General features: G+C 37.3%; 2 protein-coding genes across 3 annotated transcripts in view; both read right to left on the bottom strand.

The window, feature by feature from the left end:
* Positions 1-11777, bottom strand: part of traf4a (tnf receptor-associated factor 4a) — a 37208-nt gene extending 25431 nt beyond the window's left edge. Inside the window, exon 1 of one of the 2 annotated variants that reach the window (XM_082179504.1) lies at positions 11279-11777. In XM_082179504.1, coding sequence (XP_082035630.1) covers positions 11279-11421 — 143 coding nt within the window. In that variant the 5' untranslated portion in view covers positions 11422-11777. The remainder of the gene's footprint in view (positions 1-11278) is intronic. The other variant, XM_082179505.1, reaches the window with a different exon arrangement.
* A 944-nt stretch (positions 11778-12721) lies between these two features.
* nek8 (NIMA-related kinase 8) lies at positions 12722-27034 on the bottom strand. The gene is made up of 15 exons (XM_082179356.1): positions 26924-27034; positions 23980-24185; positions 23408-23640; positions 23186-23317; positions 22871-23079; positions 22671-22750; positions 22283-22470; positions 22055-22202; positions 21397-21473; positions 20421-20538; positions 20099-20249; positions 17469-17632; positions 16036-16188; positions 13851-14009; positions 12722-13670 (listed from the first exon to the last, which is right to left on the bottom strand). Exons 1-15 carry the CDS (start codon positions 26968-26970, stop codon positions 13642-13644), a joined length of 2094 nt encoding a protein of 697 aa, XP_082035482.1. The 5' UTR covers positions 26971-27034; the 3' UTR covers positions 12722-13641.
* Between the last annotated feature and the right edge of the window lie 381 nt (positions 27035-27415).

Raw genomic sequence — 27415 nt, 5'->3', positions numbered from 1 at the left:
ATTCTCCAAAAATGAGTTCAAACAGGAAGCTCTTTAACATCTCTTTCATCTCCAGGGAAAAGAACGACCAATGCGCCTGGCCTTGAAAATGAGGAAGTGGCTTTCTCAGTCCTCTTTCATAGAATCAGTGTCACTAGTTTAGAGCCGGGTTAGGACGTGGGAGCGTGAGTTTGTGTTGCCCTGACACATTTGAGAGTAAGCCAGGGGAGCGAGATGAGGGTAACGTGCCATGCTGGAACTGAAAGGGCATCTTTGAGCTGTTATATAGAGCGGATCTGCGCAGGGTAGGGTAGGAAGGAAGCGATCACAGTGCCTCTTTCACGAAGGGGAACCAATGGCTGTGACCTTCAATCCGGCCGGCCTCCGGAATTGACAGTCAATAACAGCAAAAGAGTGTACGCTTTAACCGAAGAGCTTAACCGCGCTGCCAACACCTGTTGCGCTCTACAAGAGAGCCTTTCACTGAGACAGGTGCCCTCAGAGCGAGAGACACCTCCTTCCTCAAGATCTGGCCACCCCAGCTGCTCGCTCACCAGCAGATTCTTCACATGCCTGCCTGTCAACTACACAACAGATAGCATTCTCACACCAGTGGTCTCTCAGCTGTCTGAGCCCCCTTCAGAGCACAGGCAAATGCATTCGGTTTTGATTAAACCATGTTACTCGTTGGATAAGGCATGATGGAGTTACAGCAAAATGAAAAACACACAAGCTGCGTGTGCGGAACCGGATGCGACTGGGATTTAGAGGTTTGCATTAGCACAGAATAATTCAGCCGAGAGAAACTAATTGCATCTATGCTCTAAATGACCTTCAACCGCCTGTCAGCCGAGGGGACATTCCACGAAGCACTTCACTGAATTTATATAAAAGAAATCAAATAAACAATTTCTCTTAAAATAGATTTGTACATGTGAAACAAGGTGTAGAATGTGCAATCCTCAACACAATATATATATGACTGCTTAAAACTAGATTTTTCCAGTGAGAGCCCAGCTGGAAAAAAAATACGTAATACTATATATATATATAAAACTAGCCAATAGACCAGGCTAAGAGACCAATTAAGACCTGCAAACCAGTTTAGGCTGGATTGGGACGTTTTGTCAACAGGGAATGTTTGCCAGGGCATTGTTTACACCTGGTATCAAGATGCGTTTTGGTCGATCGGATCACAAGTGGACGATGCTAAATACAGGTGTAAACGGGGTCTAAAATGTTTTGAGCTTGTCCACTTTTGACCACTTCCAGAGGTAGTCGAAAAAGCATTAGACCCGGATTGCTTTCGTAATGTAGACGCTCATGTGGTGGAATGTGTGCGAACAGCCACAAAAGACTACCTACTCTCCGCATACTGACCTAATGCGTAAACATTATGGGAAGAGCACTAGAATTTAAACTTTGCCGGCTGGAGACCCAAGATTGGTTTGAAGACGAAACGCATACCAAGCACAATATTCTCTCACCATTCCTGATTTCTAAACACGCACTCACAGCGTTCGGCATGGTCTTGCGGCTGTCAGAGCAAAAACTAAAGCTGATACTCTCCATATGTTTTTCCGTCGTCTCTGGGCGTAAGCTTATTTTGTCCTTTGGGTCGAAAGATCTGGAAAAAAACAAACCTACCTGTCCATAGACCCTCCCCTCGAAGGAATCAGGATGGTTGAAAGTGGACAAAAGTGGACAAGTGGTTGAAAGTGGACAAAAGAGACGGATTAAAATACCAGGTGTAAACAGGAATGTGTCTCCCTCGTCTACTTGTGATCCGATCAACCAAAACGCATCTTAATACCAGGTGTAAACAGGGCCTTAGAGTGTTTCTATGTGGTTTGGTTCCTAGGGATTTATGGGTAGTTGCTAAGTCAAATGAGCCCACTGTCAAGTTTCTACAATACTTTATATTATCTCAGACCTCTCCTTCAATGAGTTTTATCATCCACCAAACAAAAATCACAAGTCTACTACCTTGACAGCACAAAAACATAACAGCACACAATTTAAGGCATCAATCACATCCATTGCACATAGAGTGGGATGGCATATAAATATCTAGTGTTAGAGATTTTCCCAGTATAAGCAATAGTAATAGCGATGTTTGTCTTATCACAAATTAGCTATTGTTTGAGGCATGCCAGCTTCTGGCAGGTCTAGGTTAGAGCAACCTGGCCTCAGCATGTATGACGTGAGTGACAAACTGCTGTACTGCATAACTGAAATAGTTCACTGCGTATCTGCTCCCAAGGGGAGTAAAGGTATGATTATTTGATTTCTCTTCAAATATAAGCATGCCCAGGCAAGTCCTGGATCCCCACGAACACCTCTATCGACTTTGTTAATGAACCCCTCACTAATATCACGGAGCGTCCCAGGTCGTCAAGCACCACGGTTTTTCACAAAGGAATGTTGTCTATGCGCTTGCAGACGATGGACATCTGAATGGGGTAGAAAATCCAGTCAGGAATGTTAAGAGCTCGCCCACTTTTTGTGTCGCCCTCATTGAACCTCCTTTAGCTCCTAATAACACCCTCTACGATGATAATTAACACAGAACCCTTAAGGGACTTTCAACCAAAGAAGCGCTGATGCAAAACATTTAAATGAAATGCATTGATAATAACAGCCTCACCCTACGCCAGCCTGCAGCTGTGTGGAAGGGATGGAGAACTTTAACTCCAGAATGTCCCGTTTACAGCTGGAGCTGAGGTCCACTGCACTCATAACAACATCCCTAAAGACTCATGCCTATGACATCACTCAGCCAAGACCTGATCTCAGTTCATTCACACCAAAACAAAGACTTTCAGCGGAGAAAACTATGTACACTCTTAAGAATGAAGGTTCTTAATTGGCATCAGTGGTTCCGTGAAGAACATTTAATATTCATGGAAACTTTCAATTCCAAAAAATGTTTTTTTTAAAGTGGAAAAAGGTTCTTAGATTATTAAGATGTTCTTCACATAAAAAAAATGTTCTTCCATGGAATTACTACAACAACAATACATTTTTTTATTGTTTATTTAAGAGTGTACATTTTGTATGTATGAAAGTTATGTGAAAATCTTATGATGAAAATGTTTTTAATTTATGAATTAAAATTCATTTCAATATTAATAAATTCAAAATAATCAAGGTACAACTGTCCTGATATTTGAATGAAGAAAAAAAAGTTTTATTAAAAGGTATAGCGGCGGATTTTCCCGAATTTTAGAAAAGAACCGCCCTCTCCACTTTTTGAAAAAATGCACATGCGCAACACTCTACCTGTTCCCGAGAGGGAACGCCTATTAAACGCTAGCATCGCTAATCATAGCTTACATTAACTTTTACTAGCAGTGATTTTAAATGGATTTCTCCAAATAGCATGCCAAACGTTACCTGTCGAGTAGAAACTTCATGACTGAGGCATCAGTGGGAAGCCCTACCTGTGCTAGACACTTTTTCTCTTGCGACCCTCAGACATTTTGAAAAAACCCGGTGAGAATGGCGAGCTTCAATGAATGGCTGAAACCATAGCTCACCACACATATACACCTGAAAGTGCGCATGCGCAGAAAGGACGAGCACGTTCGACGGCCTTACGTAAACATATCACCAGAATGATTGACAATTAGGAGGACCAATAGTCTTGATGATCCACCCGGAAAAAGAAAATCCTCCACTATACCTTTAAAATGATACAATTCTTGATAAGAAAACATTAAGTAGTTTGGCATAATCTTATTATTTCTTGGTAAAAACTATACAATATTTTACAAAATATTCAAATAACAAATTTGCTTAATATTTGAAAAACTTTTTTCCACCAAATAAAAGTCAAGTGGGGCGACTAACATACAGAACTAGGCAGATAAAAAAGATAATTGAAAATAAAATTTCAATTCATACGCACAATGACTTGAATACACCCCTGCAGACTCTTGTGACCATGTGGCATGGTCAATAAGTCTCTTAAAATATCATATAATTTGACCTTATTCTGAAAAGACATGCTAAGTTCTGCCTGTAAAATGTCATGTGCCATGACTCTCAAAAATATGTAATATTTATGAAGTAATAATTTCTGATAATTATTTCAAAATACTTTTTTACCTTAAATTATGAGCACATCTTTCATTTCTATTTTGAAAATTATTTTTCTTGTTGGCATAAAGCCAAAAAAGTCAGTGTGGTGCAACTTTCCTGATTTCATAATGAAGAAAAAAAAAGGTTTATTAAAAGAATTAAATTCTTGATAAGAAAACCTTGCTAAGAAGTTTGGCATAATCTAACAAATTATACATATTTATACACATTTCTGATTTTTTTTAAGATTCAAGGTGAAAATAAAATACCGTATGATTACTTTTACTTGATGGTTGCACTACATGACATTTTTTGACTCATTAAATGTAAATGTTTCTTTTAAAAGTGTTTCTTATCTTATCTGTCATGGACCCAGCCAACAGATGACTTATATGACCAGTGGCACCTGTGAGAGGATGTGAGGGTCTTTGATGAGGCCGTGCAGGAAGTGAGAGAGGATGCCCAGTCACTATTCATCTGACTCAATGGCATGAATCCTGAGGGGGGATGCAGACTCCCAGCTGTCATACCCAGTCTGGCTTCCTCTCAGTGCTGGGCACCAATGCTTCCTCTAAATCTCCCATTCCTCAAAGAACCTCTCACTATCTGGGACAGGCCAAAGAGGCTCCTTTCTGTATCTCAATAGACAGAGGGCAATTCATTTGAGCTTTAATGTAAAAAAGATGTTGTTCACACAGATGGCCCTGGCTGGAAAGAAGTCAATCTTTCTTTTCCCACTTTGCCCGTCACCAGTTACCCTGTTCTACCCCGAATAAACCCATCCTTCCGTTGCAAGGCTTTAGTGTGCACATGTTACAGACCATCAGCTCTCAAGAGAACGCAGGAGGGCTTGAGTTCAATAGAAGACACAGAGAACTCTATTCAGACTCTCTATGAAAAAAGACATTCTGTTAGAGAAAATTAGGCTGTGAAAACAGACGCTAAGGTTTTGTGCTCCTTACACCAGGATATTCACCTTCTGTACTTTCTTTGGATACAAGTAGCTTCATGGCAGCCTTGTCATGCATGCCTTTTTATAAGGCAAGATACTACAGGTGAATATGGTAAAAATTTGAACTAATACTGTAGCTATCACCATACTTTCCCATTTGATTAATCACAATACATTAAGACAATTATTTTTGTATTTCAAGTTTTCTAAAATGTTATGTTTAAATATACAAATAAGGATAGTTCAATTCTACATAAATACTAATTTGCATGCATTTCCAGAATCGAAATCTAAACATTGTCTAAAGCCAGATTCAATATTCTTAATTTTGTTGAGATATTATAATAAAGAATTTTACAGAGGGGATTTTGGATATCTTTCTTTATATCAGAAAAAAGATGTCAGATGATATCACCATATATCAAAAAATACTGATAACCGAATAATTTTAGGAATAAAATGTTATATAAATCAGCTGAATATATACAGTATATGAACAAACCCTTCTGTAACAAGTGCTCCTGAAGTGGAGATTTCTGACTCATTTTGAGAAACAGCCTTTATTGTAATAAATAGATAAAATGTAATAAAATTAACACTTTAATATGGATTTTGGATTACCTTAACGCGTCACCCGAAGCTGTGCAAAGCAGCAAGACAAGCAAATCGTCGATGGAAAACTTCTTAATGTTCTAAAACCTACTGAGCTGCCTACCTAGACAACATAGCTTCACAGACTGCTCCAAAAGGTAATGTTTCGGCCAAATTCTAAATAACCATCATGTTTATCCATTGCTGAGAAAGCAATCCAGTGAAAAATGGTAAGAAAAATAATCATTTATTATCAAAAAGTAACAATAAAAATAGGCCAATTGAATTAAAAACTGACTAGTTTAAACTGCCTATTTGCGTGTACTATAAACATTGTTAGCGTAGCTGCGTGCTAGCATAGCCACATGCTAACATCAAATGCAACATGAATTGATAGTTTTGTCCCAAATGGCATACGTCTAGTGAGTCTATATGACATTCAGACAAGCTAGTTTGTTGCCCAGCATGTTAGCCCTCCTTCTCCGCTATGTAGGCTGATAAAGCTATCTCAGCTAATAAAGCTGTGAATGTTGAGTGTATGAACTTGTGTCTAACATTCCACACACTTAGAATTTTCGATTAATTAGGTGCATCACCCGGGTTTTTGAAGTGCAATTTTAATTTCAGTTTAAAAACACTGCTTCCACTATTTATAGTACAAAACAGCAGAGTAGTAAGCGAATTGGGACACACCTAATGTGTATTGTGAGCAGAATATGTACACAAAAAGTTCAGACCCAAAACAAACAGAGCTAAAGCTTGAATAAAAGACTACAAACCAATAACCGTTATCTCACAAAGCACCAAATGATAACATTCCAGAGTTTATTTGACTCGCCTTTGACTTGCCTAGTCTAAACCATTGATTTATGACATTAAGGGTGCCCTTGTGTGCATTCAGAGATGTTAGCCCATATTATGAGAACTTCTTTTGTGTTATGCCGGTGAACCAAATGCCCTTAGTTCAAGGTTCATCTACTCTGCATTAGCGTCACGGTCATGTGACTTGAGCTGATTGCCGGAGTGATAAACCCTGTGGCTCGGCCCCTCCTGACCCTCCCGGCGCTGATTAGGTCTTCAGAGACAACCGCCTTCCTTACACATTCCTTCTTCAGCGGAAACACGCTCCATTTACAACGCAAATAACCAACAGTCAAAGCGTGTTGCCATGAATGGGACAAATCCGATGTTTCAGATTCAGACCTGAATCCAGTTTTACGGGGCAAGTCTATAGGTGTACATGTAGCGTGAGACTCAACCTGAAGTAGCTGGAGGCCCTTTTCCAATAATGGTTAAAACGCAGCAGATGGTGAATCATAGTTGGGGTTGTGTTGTGCAAGAGCATATCCATGTAAATCCTTGCACATATGGCAACATTTCCCAAAGTGACGGCAGGTCTGAACTGATCAGAGGCTGACTGTAATAACGGATGGAATAACTTTGAATGTGTACTGTACACAACAAAGAAGTAGTAAACACACGGTTATCACGCAATGTCAACAAAGCACATACTTATCCTGATGATCTGCCATGTGAGTTTGTGATTCTGATCATCACAATACTCATAGACCATGATTTAAACATCCACCTCAAAATAATTCAACAAGTAATGTTTAGATCATTGGTTCTTAACCTTTTTTGACTCCAAGGCCCACCAGTGATAGCATAAAAAAAATAAAATAATAATAATAATAATAAAAAATTCATATAACATTTTAATAATTTACAAGACATTTCCAGGTCTATAAATCACACTTTTAAAATTAATCTACCTCCTATATCCAGGTATCCAATACTGGTCTTGTTTTGTCTTAAGCTGGGTTAAGCACACTGAACGATTTTGGCCACAATTTGGCCGTCTGAGACAAATGTTACGAATCCTAAAAAAATCCTCTAATCCTAGGCCAAAACCTGAAGTCTTGATCGCTAGTTGGACATGTTTGCCGACAGCAGATCAATGACCGTTGCGATAAAATTTTACCTCAGATGAAATTGTCAGTGTCAGAAGATTTGACGCACAGTCCTGCAGTGTGGCTTCTCCTACGACAACCGTCAAATCAAAAACCAAAGGAGCGCAGAACCGGATGACGCAATTAGTGAGACAACCACAAACCACCACTTGCTCCACACACATAGTCTTCGCTTTTTTTAATTTTTCTTTTCAAGACAAGCCATGATCAAAATGATTTTTGTTTGCTAGCCACCATTTAAGGGTGTGTTCACACTTGGCATGTGTCGTTCGATTAAAACTAAATCTGTTGCGGTTGCTCTGTTCGTGCGGTTCATTTGAATAAGTGTGAACGCTGCCATCCAAACCCTGGTGCGCACCAAACAAGTGGACCAAGACCGCTAAAAAGTTTCTTCCAAACAAACTCTGGCGCGGTTCAAATGAAACATTTGAACCACGTCACAATCTTCATTTGTGTGTGTGACGGAGGGATTCCTGCCGCTGTTTTGACTCCTTTACACATTTTACGAGTCCCTTCCCTATGCCTTTGGGTTCTGTGTTAACATGCTAAAATTAATGCTAAGCATACAAGGAGTACTTTTTTTTCTGGTCCAGACCAAACTAACCAAGCGAACTGAACTACAAGTGTGAACACACCCTAAATCGCGCATGTAATGCAGCTCAGTCACCGAACATGTCATGGATTGATGATATAAAACTCCTATGAGTTTCCGTGCGTGCGTGCGTCCGTTTTTAACGCGTCTTGACTGTCGTACAGTCTGACATTAATGACAACTGAGATCCCACAGTGGCTACAATGGCTTACAGCAGGGATCACGTTCATACAGTCTGACAAGCAACAATCGTAAGGTACTATTATAACCCATACAGTGGGCACCAGGCTTTATTTTAAGTAATCTTGAGGTCTCCTTGGAAATTTGTTAAGGCTCCCTAGTGGGCCAAGGCCCTCTGGTTGTGAACCACTGATTTAAATTCAATTTAAAGGTTCAAATTATTGTAGTTTTAATGCAAATCACTTCTCAAATTCTCAAAAGACCTTTCTCAAAAAGAAACTGCATTTTGTGCTTCTAGTCCCTTTAAAAAAAAAATGCTTCATCGAGTAGCTTTTACTGGTGTTAAAAAGTCACTCATTAGCCGGTGACATACGTTGGTAAAGAAAAAAGGTTACTTATAAAGAAAAGTAGATCAGGTTTCTTCCCGGTGACACACTAATGACCCAATGACTCACAAGCATTGTCTGCTTTCATTTAGTCTTACATGAAACATCTTTTATTTGTATTATCTCAAGAAATTCTGAGAAAATAAAACTGCGCAAAGCTTCATGGCGTTCTAAAAGAATCGTTCTCCTATGTAGGCGTGAGAGGAAAGAGGTTTACTGAGAATAGAACAAACATAAACACACAGAGCCTTAGGCAAAATGCATCATGTGCTTCCTTCCTCCCAATATCCAAAAACGTACATGATAATTCAGTTTCTATGAGTGTCTATCTATAGTGGACCTTGCATTCACTGTAATCTCAACGAGATGCAAACCTGACTTGAAACCTCTTATCTTTCACCGCAGCATCAGCACAAGTTCTGTTGATACTCCACAACATGCAGACAGGAAAGAAACAAAACCTGTTTGGATATGTGGAAAAACTAGATAAGATCTTTGTGACTCGTATTGTGCCTTTGTTGCAATTGTTCAGTGTTGAATTGATCATGTATATCAAACAAAACAAATCTATTCATGCACTCATGTTTCTCTGCTGTGTCCGGATATTGTTGGCATGATACAATAATCTGTAAACTTTCTAAATATAAATACAAAGATATTATGTTAGTCTGCAACATTTATAAAGGCATAATGTGATCTGTTTGCACTGAAATCCTATTCAACTGGCTTCCCACAGGCCAAATCAGGCCCACGTAAGGCTGCCAGATAACTCACCTTGTTCAAAAGTTTGTGTTCAGAAAGATTTTCTAAAGAAATGAATACTTTTATTCAGCAATGACACATTAAATTGGTCAAAAGTGTCAGTAAAGACTAACCAGTCAGCTTCAAATAATAGATAGATCTACCATGGTTTACTTAATATTAAGAAGCACAACTGTTTTCAAAATTGATAATAAGAAGAAATGTTTCTTGAGCAGCAAATCAGCATATTAGAATTAATTCTAAAGGATCATGTGACACTGAAGACTGGAGTGATGATGAAAAATCAGCTTTGCATCACAGGAATAAATTATATTTTAAATTGCAATAATATTTCATAATTTGATACAATATTTTTGATCAAATAAATGCAGCCTTGCTGAGCAAAAGAGCATAACACATCTTTCAGAAACATCCAACATTTAAAAAAAAAAATCTTACCAACCATAAAGTTTTTAATAATAGTGTATTCAGTACCAATACTGCAGCTTATTTTCTCCCAGACTTCTTTCCTTATGGTGAAACACTTTTTTTTCTTTTTTTTTTTTTTTTTTTTATGCATGATCAATGCTGTCTATGTCACAGGTGAGAATGAGCATCTCAGCTGTCAATCATTCAGTGTGTCATGTTTACAGTATCATCATGTCATTCCCCGGGGAAATACCAAGCCAAATGACTTGATGATACTTACATAACATTATACACTTTAAGTGAAGAGTCATTTAAAGGGCACTCCTGCTTTATAACTGTTAACTGTAAATGTTCTTATTTTGAATTTCCTGATAGTTGAAACTGAAAGCTATAAAACCGATGTTTAATATGCATGTCGACAAATACTAAAACCCTTCAGAGTTATTTTGTTGGCCTGCATGCCGTAACAAATTTTTCCATTTGACTTGTTATTAAATTTGAGCACGTCTATTTTATGCATTAAGTCGTTCCTACAGGACCTAGCAAACAAATCACACAAATTAGTGCTGCGTGAATGGCCAGTCTTCCAGCACACTGATTCCAATAAAGGTTTCGCTTCCCAATCCCACATGTGAGACTGACTGCCCCCCTCAAAGAGCCTTGAAGTGCCTCAGGTCAAAATGACAGACAGGGCCAGAGATGAGGGTCTCTACTGCCTGAATACACACACACACACACACACACACACACACACAGAGGTCTGAAAATATTTTTCTCCCACGTTTATAAAGGTAGACCACAAATGGACAGGCTCAAGGAAATATATTCTACATATTTTCTCCACAAGTAGGCTAATTATTTTCTGAATGTGACAGGAACTGCTCCGCTAGTGATGGCCTTGCTCTTATTTGGTATACAAGCTGGAACTACTGCAATAATGTTGTAGTGCAGATTTTGATAGTAGGATTTCATTAAACAGTAAACCCACCTGTCTTCTCTTTTTCTAAATGGTTAATGTTGCATTTCCCTCCCATACACACCCATTTGTCAGTTTATGTCTCGTGACACTAAACAGCAACTAACTTCATTTGCAATATTTGCATTCAGAACACCCCCAGTATCCTATTGGCCACCAAATCAACTCAAGGCCTACGGGCAGGAAAAAAAAAAGAAAAAAAAGAAAAAAAAAATTTAAATAGCTAAAAACTGTAGCGCAAATATGACTGACTGCCATGTGTTGAAACGAAGATTGATAAAACTCAGTCGAATACACTCCACTGCTTACAAGGTTGGTTGTGTGTATCCTATAGCATAGTTGTTGTTGCCACAGCTCATTACTTACGCAAATACACGTTTCTCAGATACGTTTCCTTACCTGAGAAATTCCTGCAGACAGGTATCGCAGAATCTGTGTCCACATGTGGAAACTTGGACGGGTTCCCTCATTGCTTTGCTACACAGAGGACACTGAAAGCGTCTCTTGGGCTTCTCCAGGAACTTGTAGTCGAACCCCGGCATTGCTGGTTTTTACACTAAGCGTCTACAGAGACTGGCGTTTGTTGTCCTCTGCAATAAGGCGCTGACAGAGCGCGTACGTTATATGTAAACTGATATTCACTTGCCAACGACACACAGGCTCGCGCTCCCAAACCGTCGGTATTGTTCCTTCTCAGCTTCCTCTTTCGAGCAACACGGCTCGATCCACCATCAGGATGACAGCTTAAACCCGACGGTCTGTCTGTATGACGAGGCTGTCAATGCAGCGCTCGAGCTCTTTGATGAACCGAGATGATGCGCGCGATGAGACACAGCGCCTGTCGTGAAGAACACTGACAGCCTGGAGACAAAGCTCGGATCCCATCTGTTTAGGTATATCAGGCCCCACCCACTATTCATGAGGGAGGAGCCACGTTTAAATCCCTCTCAGCCCCGCACAAATCAGAAGGGCAGGCTTATTTACAGTTGTTTACAGTAATACTGTCTGTGAGCGTTATAATGTAGCCAAGTAAGGGATTATTTTAATAGAATTTATTCCAGTAATGGCCGGGATTTCGCTTGAGGTCCCTCTCGCAACCGAATGGTTTTTAAACAAAATGATTTTTGAGGTATGCATCATAATGCATGCTTGTAATGTGTTATCAAGTCAAAATAGGCTAATAACCTCTGTGGTTACACTTAAAATGTTGTTCACTTAAAAATAAAGCTTTCAAAAGTGGGTTTTTGCAGTAGACTAATGCCACAGAAGAACAGTTTTTGGTTTCTCAAAGAATCTTTCAATTAACAGTTTTTTAAATTGTGTGAAGATCAGTTTAAAGAACCCTTTTCCACTTAAAAAAAACATTTTTTTGGAATGGAAAGGTTCCATGGATGTTAAAGGTTCTTCATGGAACCATTATGTCAATAAAGAACCTTTACTTTTTTGAGTGTATAAAAAATCTTTTAAATTGTATGTGTGCTTATTATGTAAAAAATCCCCTTCCCCATTATTCACATCTTGAATAGCCTATAATTATACAGAAGTTGTATTCCTGCCCATTTGTAACATCTGAAGATATTTTTTACATATTAAATGTAGGCTACATAAATATATAGGCAGTATTAGAATATCAATAACGATATAAAAAGCGAATAAAGAAGAAAACGTTTATTTATTTATTAAATAACACTCCAAAAGTGTGCATACAAAGGCAATCGCTGGTAACAAAAGGTTGCAGAAAGTTATTTGTAAGGCAAACGACTCCCTCTATCGGTGAAAAGCGCACGACATTCGTGCAAAAGCAGACATTACGTCAACAGAACAACAACAGCAACAGAAATAATGGAAATAGAGTAAGACAGTTTATTAGAGTAAGAATATTTAATAGCTCGGCTTCATTTAAACATATTAAACTCTCGTCAACGGTAAATATGTTTTGCATGGAAAAGCGCGCGCTACATTAATGACACGCTCTGAGCATCACGTATTGCACAAAAATTACATCATAGCATGATGGACGCACGAGCTCTCGATGGGATTCAACTGAAAATAAAACAAGAATATGCTTTTTAATATGCAATAAACATCAATATGCAGTCATATTAGAATTGTTCTAGCTAAAAATAACATTACTAAATGGTTAAATATAATTGTCAATGATTATAATTACATTAAAAATAAATTATTATTATTATTATTGGAAATATAAAGAATATTTTATCCTAAATTATGAATGCATATTTATTATTAAAGCTTTTATTTATTAAAAAAATATTTTGGGTACAAATAAGAACTCCCTTATTATTACTGTCATAATGTCCAGCAGGCATACATTTATGATATACTTTAGAAATTGTGCTTTAACTTCCAATTAGGTGGAAACATAAGCAGCACTTTATTATCTTGACAAAAATTATTTTGCTTTTTTTTTTTCTTCCATTCAGTCCGGCCTCAGAGAGGAAATCAGGCATTATTTAACATACTACATATTTATGATTCATTTGAACCTAATTCAGTCTAATTTATGTACACAAAATATATGTAATACTGCAAATAGAGAATTAGTGCAATTCTGCTGTTATAAGTAAACAGTTATTTACATTTGTTCAAAAACAGCTTTACATAACTGGAAATCATGTTACATTTTAAACGCAACTGCATGGCTTATAATTCTCAATGAGGCGACAGTATCGCGTCCAATCCCTCGATCCATATTCCTCTTCTGCGGAGTGTGTGGAGGAATTTGGGCAGAGGCAGCGCTGTCACTTTGAAACAGGCTCTTCAAAAAATGCTGAGGAAAGGAGAGAAATGATGAGTAAGAATATAGTCACTGTGTTTTAAGGACTGATGAGAGAACAATGACAACATTTGTAATGCCAAATCATCAACAATAGATAATTGCAACAAATACATTACAATAAATGTCTAGATTCTGTAAACATTAGTATAAGTAATTATAGCTGCACATTACGTTTCACAGCCAACAGTGTGTTTCCATGGCAACAAGCCACTGACGTGACAGTGAAAGGGTGGCTCTCATCGAGCTGCACTGTCTTTGGTATCCCAGAATCCTCTTCTTTCCTTCCAAGTCGACCACGTGCCCCTTTACCCCAGGTGTACACATCCCCCTCTGCCGAATGAAGGAGCAGAACATTTACTCACAATTCTGAACACAATTTGGCTGAATAACATCTTTGTCAGTCTATTTCTCTGCATGTCTGATCCTGTGAGAATCATGAATGAACAAAGACAACTTGAAACAATAAAGGTCTTCAGAGTCTTCTAAGCCTCTGGGACACAGTCGGGGTTACATGCTGACCTTTAGTCACGTGTCACATTAATTAACCTACCTGCCCCCACACATTCTGTGACGGAACAAATTGATGGCTTGATAGCAGCCTTGTCTGGGATGCATTGCATTTATTTTGAGCTGATGTAGTTATGTTTATCCCAGTATCAATATATATATATATATATTAGGGGTGTAACGGTTCACAAAATTCACGGTTCGGTTCAATACGATACAGTGGTGACACGGTTCCGTACGTTTTCGATACAGCAAAAAGAAAGAAATGCCAGAGAAATTCCCTTGATTTAAAAAAAAAAAAAAAATTTAAACTAACATCATAAAGTATTTTTACTTTACACCATCTTCTAGGGTGTCTTCTTAGCAGCATATAAAACAAAAACCGCTCCTTATAAAAAATGAAATGTATTATTGTAGTAGCCTAGCCTATTTATAAACAAAGGTTTATTTTATTTTATTTTTATTTTAAGTTTGCAAGACTCCAGGTTAACATTTGAGGGCAGCAATTTTATTCATAATGTCGAAATAATTCAAAAGCAAAACGATTAAAAAATAAATATTTGAGAGTGGAATAAGTGTTTTTTTTCCCCCTACATCTAGAAACTTTTAGTTTTATAAATGGGGGGTAATCTTTGGAGGATGAACAAAATAATGTTTTGGTCATCACGTTGAAAAATAACATTTAAATATATGATCATATTTGAGTTTTGAAGTGCTAGAAAATCTATGTGATGTACTTGAAAGCATTGTACAATTCCTGCCAAACTTCCAAGGTGACAGTTAGTGTTCAGCCTACTACATTAAATCCATCGTGAATGTTTCTGATTTGTGGACTTAATCATGGCACAATGTTTCTCCTGGTTTCCACGGCAGCGCTGTTTGATCTAATAGAGATCTACGGGTAATAACGGAGAAATTTGAATGCTTCTCACTAGATCTCGCAGCGATGCTATTATTTCTGTGGCGAATTCAAATGCTTCTTTACTATATCTGTGTAGTAACAGTGTCGCTTGATCAAGATCGGCTCGCACTGCACTGACATTGGTCCAAACTGATAAACAGTCAGTGAAGCAGAAGCACAAATGATTAGCGCATGATTGAGTTTACCATTTGATGTTGGGCAGCGTTGTTGTGTTCGCGCCAATGCGACTACTATTTAAATTTTGGTCGGCAGGAAAAATGGTCCAACGTATATATATATAATATATTAATTATATTATATTTAGCTTTTTCTCTGTTTTAGGACCATTACATTCCTTTGTAATGCAACAAAAAAAAATTCTCCAATTGTCATTAACAATGCAAAACAAAATGGGTAACACGTTATTTCGATGACCCACTTTAGACATAGGCTAAATGTAACTTTGCGACTACATGTCAACTTATTCTACTTACACGAACCCCAACACCTATAACCCTAACCTAACAGTTAATTAACAGTCTACTAATACTCTAATGAGAGTTAGTTGACATGTAGATGCAAAGTTACTTATAGTTAGTAGAATGTCTAAAATGGACCATCGAAATAAATTATTAGCATTAGCATTTTTTAGGCTTTTGTTGAATTGATACTGATACCTTGTATTACAATACTTTTTCACACTATAATAATATAAAAATGACTGCATTACAATAATTACAATACACACTTATTAATCATGGGTGAAAAATCAGGATCATCATGTCTGGATGCATTGCAGTAATGAAAATTGGGGAGGAAGAATACTTTGTTGTCATGAAAAGATTCATGACAATACAATTTTAAAAATCTTAAATCTCCTAAAAATAGGCTTCATCAGACTTCAATGTGACCTGTTTTGTGAGATTCACTTGTATATGTCTTGTTTACCTGCTCCAATAGCCAGAGTGAACGCATCGCCACACGCGGCCATGGTGATTCCCTGCAGTCCTGAGACTTGATAGGGCACTCGACTGGTTCTGCGGGAACTGCAGCCAAGCTGCCCATGCTGGTTACTGCCGAAGGTGAAGCACTGACCTTTCTCTGCATTTAGGGGACATACTCATACACTGTGAGTCAGTCCTCAGTCTAAATCAAAACAGCACATTGGCCCTCATTTATCAATCTTGCGTAGAAACAGGCGTATATGTTGGCGTAAGATTATGCTTACACTCCTCTCACCGCCTGATTTATGAAGCTGTGCGTACCTTTGAAATCCAGGTGTACGCAATACCTGCCTTTGATAAATGTTGCGGCTGAAAACGATCGTCATTAGAATAACACGCCCCTATATATTCAAGTCTCCGCTTCCCCCACGCCCTCATTTTACGCCATAGACACACGGAAGACGGCAAAGAAGAGAAACTTGGATGAGCAAATGACCTATCACAATGCATTATTTTACAGCACGTGTTTTGAAACAATTAGCATTTAATTTCGTATCATTTCACATGTATTGGGGTGTGCAATAGTGATGATGATGTGATGTGGAGTACCATTCATTCACATTAATAATTGCATGACAATTTGTAATATTCTTCTTATTATTATTATGGTTTTTATTATTAATGACGCTTATTGTTATTTAGAAGAAGAATGTCGTTATTATTATTATTATTATTTGTATTATTATTATTACATTTAAAAGAAGAAGAATGTCATTTTTATTATTTTGTCAGTCTGAATTATTTTTTGGTCATTGAAAGCCTTTCATTACTGAACCCAGTCCGTGCGCACCTGCCGGGCCTAACCATCGTTTCAAAGAATAGTACGACGGCGAGCGCGTCGAGTATAGAGTATTACCAACGCATTCTCATCCTAGGGCGTCATATTTGGGGAGGTGCGCGCGCAGTCTGCGGAGACTCGCGCTGCAGAGCCAGGCGAAAGTATAAACAAGGCTTGAAACGTCAGGTAAACCGCTCAGGCTCGCAACTGAAAATACATATGCCTACAAATCAAATGCTTTGGTAAAGTCACACAAATTAAACATTGAAGTTCATGTTGCACAAAAATAAACACTGAAGTTTATAATTACTATATTGTTTTTTACAGTGGGTCATAATATATCATATATTTTAGTTTGTCAGTGCGTTTTGTGGTGTTAGGAATTGTTTTTCTGCGCATTTCCACACTAACTCAAAACGTGCGTACACCACCTCCTGAGCTGGCGTAGGATTTGAGCGTGCCGTACGCCAACGTCCATATTGATAAATCTCAAAGTCACCGTGGTTTTGGGTGTACGCCAGGTGTACGCTGGAAATTTGGTGTACGCACTTTTGATAAATGAGGGCCATTGAGTTGTAATGTGAATGAAGTGCTCTGACCTGTGACTGCAACAGAGTGTGCTGTGCCGATGTCTACATAAACAATCTTCTCAACATTTAGAGGAGCAGACTGGACAGGCTGGAACGTGTGGACCTCCTCCACCTGACAGTGAGATGAGGGCTCCTCTGTGCCTGAGACCTTATCCAAACCCAGCTTGTTAAATCTGCATTTAAGATGGTTATTTATTCATTCAAATCTCACTTTAGCAACTCTCTGTGAAAAGTATTGAATGTGCACTTGTACTTCAGAATCAGTATGTCAAAAAAATCTACTTGCAGATAATATAATATTTATCAAATAAAAGGCCATTTAAGTGTACTTAAAGAAAGTATGTTTAGGCCTGGTTACACAGACAGAGCTTAGATTAAGCCAGGATTACGCCTTAGTTTCAATTAGGACATTTAAGTAGCTTTCAGAAACAGGCCTTAGAAAAAAACATTACTGGTGTGCATCTTGAGACAAAACAATGGCACTGACATATTTTAGGAAATTATGTTAGTTCAAGTTGCTTTCAGTTAAAACAGCTCAAACATGCATTTTAGTCTGGGACTAAGCTTAAAGCCTTTGAAACCGGGCATTTAATGTCAATGTTTCTTAACAGACTTAAGTACACTTTTCAAAAGTGCACTTTGTAATCATGTCAAATTAAAAGTCGACTACATTTTAACTTTGAATAATCGTTTGTCATGCTTACAAAAGAAGTGCACTTACTTCCGATGTACTAACTAACATACTAAAACACTTGTGAAGTACTTGATTATAATTTTAATGCAGATTGCTATTTGATATTACATTTAAAGTTAATGTATTTTAAATGTAATGTACATGGCAAATATATTACAAATATTTGTATAATATACAATTATATTTAAATACATTACTTGCAGTACAAGTTTCAATAGAAATGACTTTAAAGTATATTTTAGTTTTCCATAAATGCTTGTCAGCACATTTGGCAGTACAATAGAAGTAATTGTGAAATGACATATAAAGATGTACTTAAGTCTAAAGCGGGTCAAAAAAGCACTCTAAAGTTCAGCTAACTGTATTCAATAAAAAATTTTAACTACAATACATTTTTTAAGTGCCGTTAACATTCAATTAAGTGTCAATCAGTGTTCTTTTTTTAAAGTATGCTACAGTGTACTTCTTTATCACAAAGGGCAATGGGTTTATTCTGAAAATCTGCTCTAATAAGGTGATGATACACAGGGCAACTTTTTGAGCAATGTTGCTGGGCAATGTTACTGTCAACGGGCACCAGATGAGACAAGGCCCACAACCGATAAAAATTATCCAGATAGAAATGTATTGTCTATTTTCAATGGGAGCGATTGTTGCTTGATTGTTGCTTGTTTTCCAAGCAACAATCGCTCTGCAAGATTTCCCAGCAACATTGCTCAAAAAGTTGCCCTATGTATCATCACCTTAAGTCTGTAAGGGTCATAAACAACGATATTTAGCACTCAGATGGTGCGGCTGACAGGGTGTGACTGTTATTTAAAATATGGTCATTGTGTTGGTCATTTCCTGTGATGAAATATCCTCATAATTCAGTCTTTTCAAATGCTGAAGCAGGAATGAGGAGTGTTAACTCCCTAAACTGGTTTGGCAATCTGTGAAAATCTGCCTAACATAAGCAAAACTGCTTAGCAAGACATTCATGGAGATTTTTTTTTTTTTTTTTTTTTACATTTTGAGATGCATTATTATTTATAATTGCAGTTAGACTCATACCAGGCTTTTGAAAAATCCACTTTGAGGCTCATTAACCAGCAACATGTCAAAATATAGACACATTTGGGAATCTGTGACAGTCAACACCTCAACCAACCACATGCCGTCTGAAGCTTTGGTAAATGATGATGCTGCCTTCATGTCATGAGCACATGATGTCATCATTACTAATGGGAAATCTGGCTTTTCTGTGAGCCCTCTTTTTCTGTCTTAAAGACGATTAAAGAATTGTGTCAGTAGCAAATTTGAACTGGAAAATATTTTTTTATTAATGCTGATCATATAATTTAACATGTACATACTTTGTATATAATTCACATTACCCATCATTCAATGTGGAAGACCGAAAATAAATATAGTAAATAATAAATAATGATTTACTGTGCATTTTGTTGCAATGCTAGGAAAAGTTGTGAAGTGTTGTGGAGTGTGAAGTGAAAAGAAATGTTTCTTGAGCAGCAAATCAGTATATTAGAATGATTTCTGAAGGATCATGTGACACTGAAGACTGGAGTAATGATGCTGAAAATTCAGCTTTTGCATCACAGGAATAAATTACACTTTAAAATATATTCAAATAGGAAACATTTATTTTTCATTGTAATACTATTTTTTAAAGTTTTTATTTAAGTTTTACACTATTTATGAATAAATAAATACAGCTTTGGTGAAAATAAGAGACTTCCTTCAAAAAAAAAAAAAAAAAATGTTACTGACCCCAAACTTTTGAGTATTATATAAATATAAATAAAATATAAGCATCCAGCCAAAATCACTTGAACAGACATTACTCCAGTTTTCCCAGTGTAATATAATATGTTTTATTAAAGTAATATGATATTTTTCATACTGTTTTTGTACATAATGAACTGTGAGAAGACATATGGAGTACCTGTTGTTCCCAGAGGCCAGGATCTGGTGCTGTGTGCTCATGATCATGGAGCAGTCCACCCCACACAGCACACGCTGGGCTTCAAAATCAGCGGGCAAACTCACCTGCTGTGGAGAGTTGTGGCAGTCTAGAGTGGCCAAGCCAAGCCGGCCTGTCAAACAGAGACATAATACAGAGTGAGTGTGGCGGAGAGAGAGAACGAGAACGATGGAGCACAAAATGCCAGGTCTGCCTGGAGGCGCTGCTGCTGCTGTCTGCAAGAGTACAAAGAGAAACACAAAGAAACACAGTATTCAAGTGACAAGTGATGTTGCTCATTTACCGTTATCTCCTCGCCCCCAGGAGAAAACCTCTCGCTCATTGGTAACTGCCAGAACGTGGGATGCTCCACAGGACACTTGGACCAACTCATAACCCAGAAGAGCCTCTACTATCTTGGGCTGAATACAAAGACAGGAACATGGAGAACTATGAGTATAATTAACACTAGATTTTCACATTTTGTAAAGAAAACACTAAAGGTGTCCATATTTTGTTGATCCTGGAACAACATTCCTGTCCGGAAATGTAATCCTAACCATATCCCTGGCCCTTCAGCCTAACCCTACCCACAAATTATCCCTAAAATCAGAGGGAAATGGTAGGTGAATAACACTGATGTAGAAGCACCCAACCCTGGTTGTAAACCTAAACTAAATTTTTTTAAATGTCTATTTTATTATAATTATAACATTCATTATTATTTATTTTGATTTAATACTAATATGTAATTTGTGTATTTTTATTTTTTATTTTTACACCTATAAAGACAAGCTTTCTTTAGAAAAATCTAATTTGCAATAATAGCTGTAAATTATACAGTTATTATAACCGTACAGGAAACTATTAGTTTTCTAAATATTATATACTTTTATAGTATTTATTAATATTTTATTTTTCATTTTTCATTTTAATTTTAGGTTAATTTAATTTTGCTATGTGCTTTTAGTTGTTCTTTTATATATATCTATTAGCTTAATTTTAGTACTTGAACTTATTTTATTTAATTAATTTTATTTGTCTAAGTTTTTCATCTAATATTCATATTTAATTTTCAATTAACACATTTTTTTTTCTTTTTAGTTTCAGTAAACAATGAGAACTCTCTCACACCAACCCCAGGCCAGTGGATCATCTTTATTTTTGAGTCCTGAGGTCAATACTTAAGGTCAGTTTGTTTAAATCCTTAGCTTCCCTGAGCAAGCATCTCTAAATATACCATTGCAAATAAAAAAAATAAAAAGATCATCTAAATCTACCTGTGTCACATCGTTGAAGTTCCCATGTCCAAGACAACCATTGCTTCCACTTCCAAACGTCATGATTATACCTCTGTCTGCAGAACCGAAAGCAAATTAGGCAGATTGTAGTTGCTCTTGCATATAAACAAAGAATTAAACAACAATTGTTTCTCCGTCAGTGCAAACCGCTGCACAAGAAGAGCAACTGAGCTGGAAGTCAAGCCCTTTAATCCTCTATATCTGCTGGGGACTAATGATTCCCCTGCAGAGACGAATAGTTATAGCATATCCTTTACTCTAGAGCAGACAAATGTACACCGCTGTGCTACAATGCCAGGGGACAAGAGATTAGCTTTTGCAGTGTGAACAAATGCTGCTTAATGAGCTCTGTAGGAAGAATAGTCTAAAGGGGTGATTACATCCTCCTTTCATCCGTTTTTCATTTTATCGCAAACGTTTAAATCACTTTGTGCTTAATTTTGCAGAGACAGACTTAAAGTCATGTCCACTTTGCAGCTTCAGTCTAAGAACTGCCCACTTAGGCAGTTTGATGGACATGTAAAGTGACTAAACCTTGTTTGTTTTGGTTGTACAGTATGTGGCGTTAGGTCCGGTTGATTCTGAAATCGATGATGCCACAACCTGCTCGGAAAATTCTGGATTATAAGAAGCATACCTGTTAGGCAGGTGGTGAAGAGATCACCACATGAGACAGATTTGATCGTGACACCAGACTGTCCCTCCAGGAAGCGGGAGATAAACTGGGGCTGCATCTGCTCAACAGCACCGGGCAGAGTGGGCTCAGTGGATCCAACCGAGGGGGCCTGGCATAGAGTCAAGCCGAAATAAAAATTAAAAACGGAAATAAAATATGATTGATACTCAAGAAAAACCATCATCTCACCTCCCATGTGATGAGCCTCCCAGATTTGGTGATGCCCATCTTCTGTGTGCGGCCCAGGGACACTTGTATAACCTCTGTGTTTAACATGGGCAGACGCAGAGGAATGGAAATGCCACTGCCCCAGGTGTACACTGAAGATAAAGGCAATGGGTGCATCATCTTTGTTGAAGTTAGACAGGACAGTCCTCCTAGTAGATGAAATGGAACAAATGGCGACAGAAAATCCTCATGCTGACAGTCAAACCAGAAGAGCTAAATGAAAGCTTACTATGAACTCCAAACCTGATGTTTAATCAGCAAGGCCCAGGTTGGAGTAATAAAATATTCGATGATGCTTTAAAACATAACATTAGTAAATAAGACAATATTTTGGGAAATAACACCCCACCTCTGGTTCTGGTACTGGTCACGCGTCCACCAGGTCTTCCATGAGGGCCTGTCTGTGCAGTAGAAAGTGGCTTTTCTATTCTAAAAAGAGAATAATTTAATCCATTTAGTAGCCAAACAAAGTGCGTAAGTGCATTTACAATACTTAGCGTGTACAATTAAATGCGATAAAATGCGATAAATAAAATAAAATAAATCTACCTGCGCATTTTGACGTTGCCTATGTCAGTGTAAAGATTGAGCAATGGCCTAATGCAGATGGGATGAGCCATTATCTCATTGAGCTGGGGTCTTTTGGATGGGTCCAGATTCAGCATGTTGAGGATTAGTTGTCTCAACTCTGGGCTGTAACGATCTGAAATGGGGGCAAATGTGCCACTCATGATCTTCAGCACCAAGGCTGGCAGGTTCTAGAAACAGAGAAGTTGCTTAGCTTGTCATTCAACATTATTGTAATTTGCGATGTTCGGATTCTTCAAAATCAAGACAACCAGAAAATAAGAGAATATGTCTTACTGCTGCCTCAAAAGCTCTCTTGAGACTAGCAAGCTCATAAAGCACACAGCCTAGGGCCCAAATGTCACTCTTCTGGTTGTATGGCTTTCCTTCACAAAGTTCTGGAGAGATATAACATGGTGTCCCCACAACCTGTCATGAGAAGAAGGATCTGGACTGTAACTAAATCGCATGCTGTCAAACTCAAATCATTGCAGAAGTACAGACAATTTTGTTACTTACAGTATAAGCTTTGCTCTTGCTAACAAGAATTTTCGAGATTCCAAAATCTCCTATTTTGACTATCATCTGGTGCTTGTCTAGGAGTATGTTCTGGGTTTTGAGGTCCCGGTGTAGGATGAGTTTATTGTGCACATGATAAAGGGCCAGTAAGATCTGAACAAAGAAATGTAATATTGTATCCTCATCTAACAAGGAGTTGCAGCGTTTCTGTATGTAATCAGCCAGGGTTCCACCTAGGATAATCATAAAGAGAAAAATGATAACAGATCCTAAGGTAATTGAACCATAATTAAAAATACTTATTATATTACCTATTTTATTATATTTTGCATAAAGAAAATGATTGTCCATCATATTTTGTTTAAAAATATGTTGTGACATTACTGTGATGACACTTTTTTTGTATTAAAAGGAAAACAGATTAAAGGTTTTAAAACAACTCCTACCATACACTTTAATTTTTTTTTTATTATTTTTGCATCACAGTAATAAATATTATGAACTTTGTTACTGACTTAATCTGTAGGAACACATTAAGTCACCATCAAAAAGTGAGTGATGAAAGTGTATACCTGGAGCATATTCCATTGCGATCATTAGCGCCTTGTCCTCCAGGAAGTTTTCATAATACTCAATTATGTTGGGGTGGCTGAGTAACTTGAGGACTTGGCATTCATTCTGGGCTGCGAGACGTTCATCACGGGACATCTGCTCAACTGGGATTTCCTTCAAGATCACCAGCGCGCCATCGGTGCGTCTGCGACAAAGGTGCACTATCCTGTATCAGGTAAAAAGTCAGGATGCAGGTCACTATGTGGATTTCAATTTCAAGTTTAACAGCTGAATTTAAAGTTGAACAATTTTAGGTTTCAGGATAGAGGTTGAAATAACAGGTTAAATTGAACTAATGAATGTACTGACAAGCATTAATGGTAAACGACATTGTACTTTAATGTCATTTCTATTGAAACTTGTATGTTGTGTATTTAAATATATTTGTAATTACACTTTTGTAATGATGAATTTAGAACTTAGGCAAAACTTTATTTTAAGGTGACCTTGTTACAGTGTAATTACACAAATTAGTACTGAGTAATATTAATTAACTACATGTACTCACTATAGGGTTAGGGTTAGTTGCTTGTAAATATGCATCATTGTTATTACTATAGTAAGTGCATGTAACTTCAGTAATTACGCCAGCTTAAAATAAAGTGTTACCGAATTTAGTTTAGTTAACTTTAAATTAGTGCTGTCGATTTATTGCGAATTTTAACACACTAGTTAAAATTGCAATCAACTATGTGTCACGAGTAGCTGCACAATAGAAGTGCACGATACAAAAATACAAATGTCTTTAATACAAAAACCTCACAGTACAGGCAGAAAAAACTCAGGGAATCACTGGAGAAACAAACCACTAACATTAATGAGAGGAGACAAAGAACTGAACTCTAATTTTAAATGTAGGCTACTTTATAGTACAACCGTTAATATCAGTGGTGTAGTCTAGTTTTTTGTAGTGAGTATACTCTAATATAACCCCCCCCGCCGCATACTCACCCAGCCCAGAGCGTCACCCCATAAGCACCACCACACTCACTAAGGCATACAGTATGCATCGACATGTAATTGAGAGCATTATGAAATACTAAGTGTTATCAACTTATTTATTTGTTATATGAATATGGTCCCTGAAGCACAGGTTTTATCAGTTGACAATTATCAACAATTAAAAAAAAAAACATTATAGGCACAAATACAAATTTACTTTTAGAAATGGTGTTTTTGAAAAAAATGTATTTTAAAATACATTTTACTGTGCAATAATTCCTTTCTAATTAATTTGAGTTAGACCGAACTTTTATTTTGGTGGGTTGTAGACATTTGAGTTTCTGTGTGTTTTAATAAACTATTATTATTATTATTATTAGGCCTGAAGTATACTCTGTGCAATAGTAATATATTTATGTTATAATTTCTTCAAATTATACAGAACTTTTATTTTGACAGGTTGTCGTAAAGACATTACAGTTTCTGTGTGTATATGAAACGAATGAATGACGATAGTTTTATCAAATGAAATGGTGAAATTCTCATCAAGTGACTCTCATAGCAGCTCTGCGATGAAATGCACATGTGTAGCCTACATCATGTCTCAATACAGTGAAACGCTGAAAACACCACGAGCGTGAGTCACGCGTGCTTCTGTGTGTGTGTGTGTGTGTAGTGGAGCACACACTGAGCGCTCATTCCCAGAGACGCGTAGAACAATTGCAGTCTCTTTTAGCTTTAATATTCATAGACACTAGTCCATATCGAGATTTGATTCATTGTACAGCAGTTACTTTTGATTTATTCATTCAAAAATAGCCTAATTCCGTGACGTTCTGCTTTATATAGCAAGTTCCATTTGTGACTGGATTCCGCGATTCGATCCGTCGCTTCGCAAACACAGACGGGGTGAATTTATGAATGAAAGTGTGAAAGTTCTGACACAAAACGAAGTTGATACGTATCCTCACGCTTTTTTTAAGTGGGTATACGCAAATCCTTGGCCTTTTCTAGTGGGTATACGGCGTATACCTGCGTATCACGTAGACTACACCACTGGTTAATATGACATTATCACAAAGTGCACTTTTAAAGTGTATTGAGGTGTGTTAAGAAACTGTCATGAAAGTGATATTATTTCATTTATATTATAGGCCTATTACCTGCAAGTACAGTTTAAAAAAAAAAAAAAGATTTGAAGTAGGCTACTTTTAAGATTTGAAGTAGCCTACGCTACAAGTATCCAGTCAATCCAGTTTAATGCACTTCTTTTACCACAAGGTTTTGGATTGATCAGTTTTCAAAAGCTAATAAAACCTTTACTTTTTAATTTACTTAGCCTACTTTACTAAAATACAAATAAAAACATTTTTTACGTCTCCAATATATGTTTTTTACGCTAGCAACTTTGAATTTTGAGTAGGCAACAATTTTCACAAAGAACAGTATCCTATACCACACTTTAACTTAGCCAATAAGTGAGATAGTGTCATTTCTAAATTTTTTAATTTTTTTTATTTACATCATGTTTGCAACTGGACCGTTAAGATTCTAAAGTTCGATAGTAATTCCATTAGGAAAGCTGTAAACATTCTAGGGAAGTTTAAAACGAGTAGGGCGAGCTACTCATTGCCCAACAGTTCTTTTTTCCATTTGAAAGAGAGAGTTTTCAAACTCTTAATGCAACTGTTACTCGTTGAATAGGGTGATAATGGCTGTGTAACTGTACCGATGGAATGCGGAAACGCGAGACAGTGATGCGCTGTATATTCCGCTACAGCTCGCGCTCATTCTGAGAGGAGAGCTGCAGATTTAAAGCTCATCAACTGAGTTCCTCAAGTAACACTTCCACCGAGTTTAGAGCGTACAATAATATTTTTGTAAATCAAGTAGTTCAAACAGACGAGTGCATATCACTAAAACCATTTCGCGAACCAATAACGCGTTCGTTGTTTTATTTACCCGAATGCTCCTCTGCCGACCACTTTAATCTTCTCGTACTTCTCCATGTTTTCTGGATTCTAAACTGATTCTAAACGCGCCCCGTCACTATAGGCAACACTTCCTGTACCCCTACAGAGTTCTAGAGGGGACAAAACACAGCAAATGAGCAGGGGGAACTGACTCTGACACTAAGGTTTTGTTACTTAAAATGTCTTATTTGTGAAGTTTGTTTTCAGTTATTACCCAGCTTACAAAAAAATTGTCTTAAGGTTTTGCTAGTAGGCTATAGGGTAGCCTATTGTGGGAACATTACTTTTGAATGTTCTCAGAAGTTTAGAACCATCTGAAAAAAAGTAAAAGCTGTACGTTTAAACATTAGACTAACATCAAGTTAAAATGTTTCAGAAAAACGTTCCATGAATTATATAAATAACATTTTTGTACTTGATGTACTTGTTTTGATTATTACATTTATTCATTTAGCAGACACTTTTGACCAAAGCGGCTAAC

The sequence above is a fragment of the Leuciscus leuciscus genome, assembly GCF_965113295.1.
Source record: "Leuciscus leuciscus genome assembly, chromosome: 9".
Lineage (NCBI taxonomy): Eukaryota > Metazoa > Chordata > Actinopteri > Cypriniformes > Leuciscidae > Leuciscus > Leuciscus leuciscus.
Note: the sequence above shows the minus strand (reverse complement) of the source record. Positions and strands in the feature narration are given on the sequence as shown.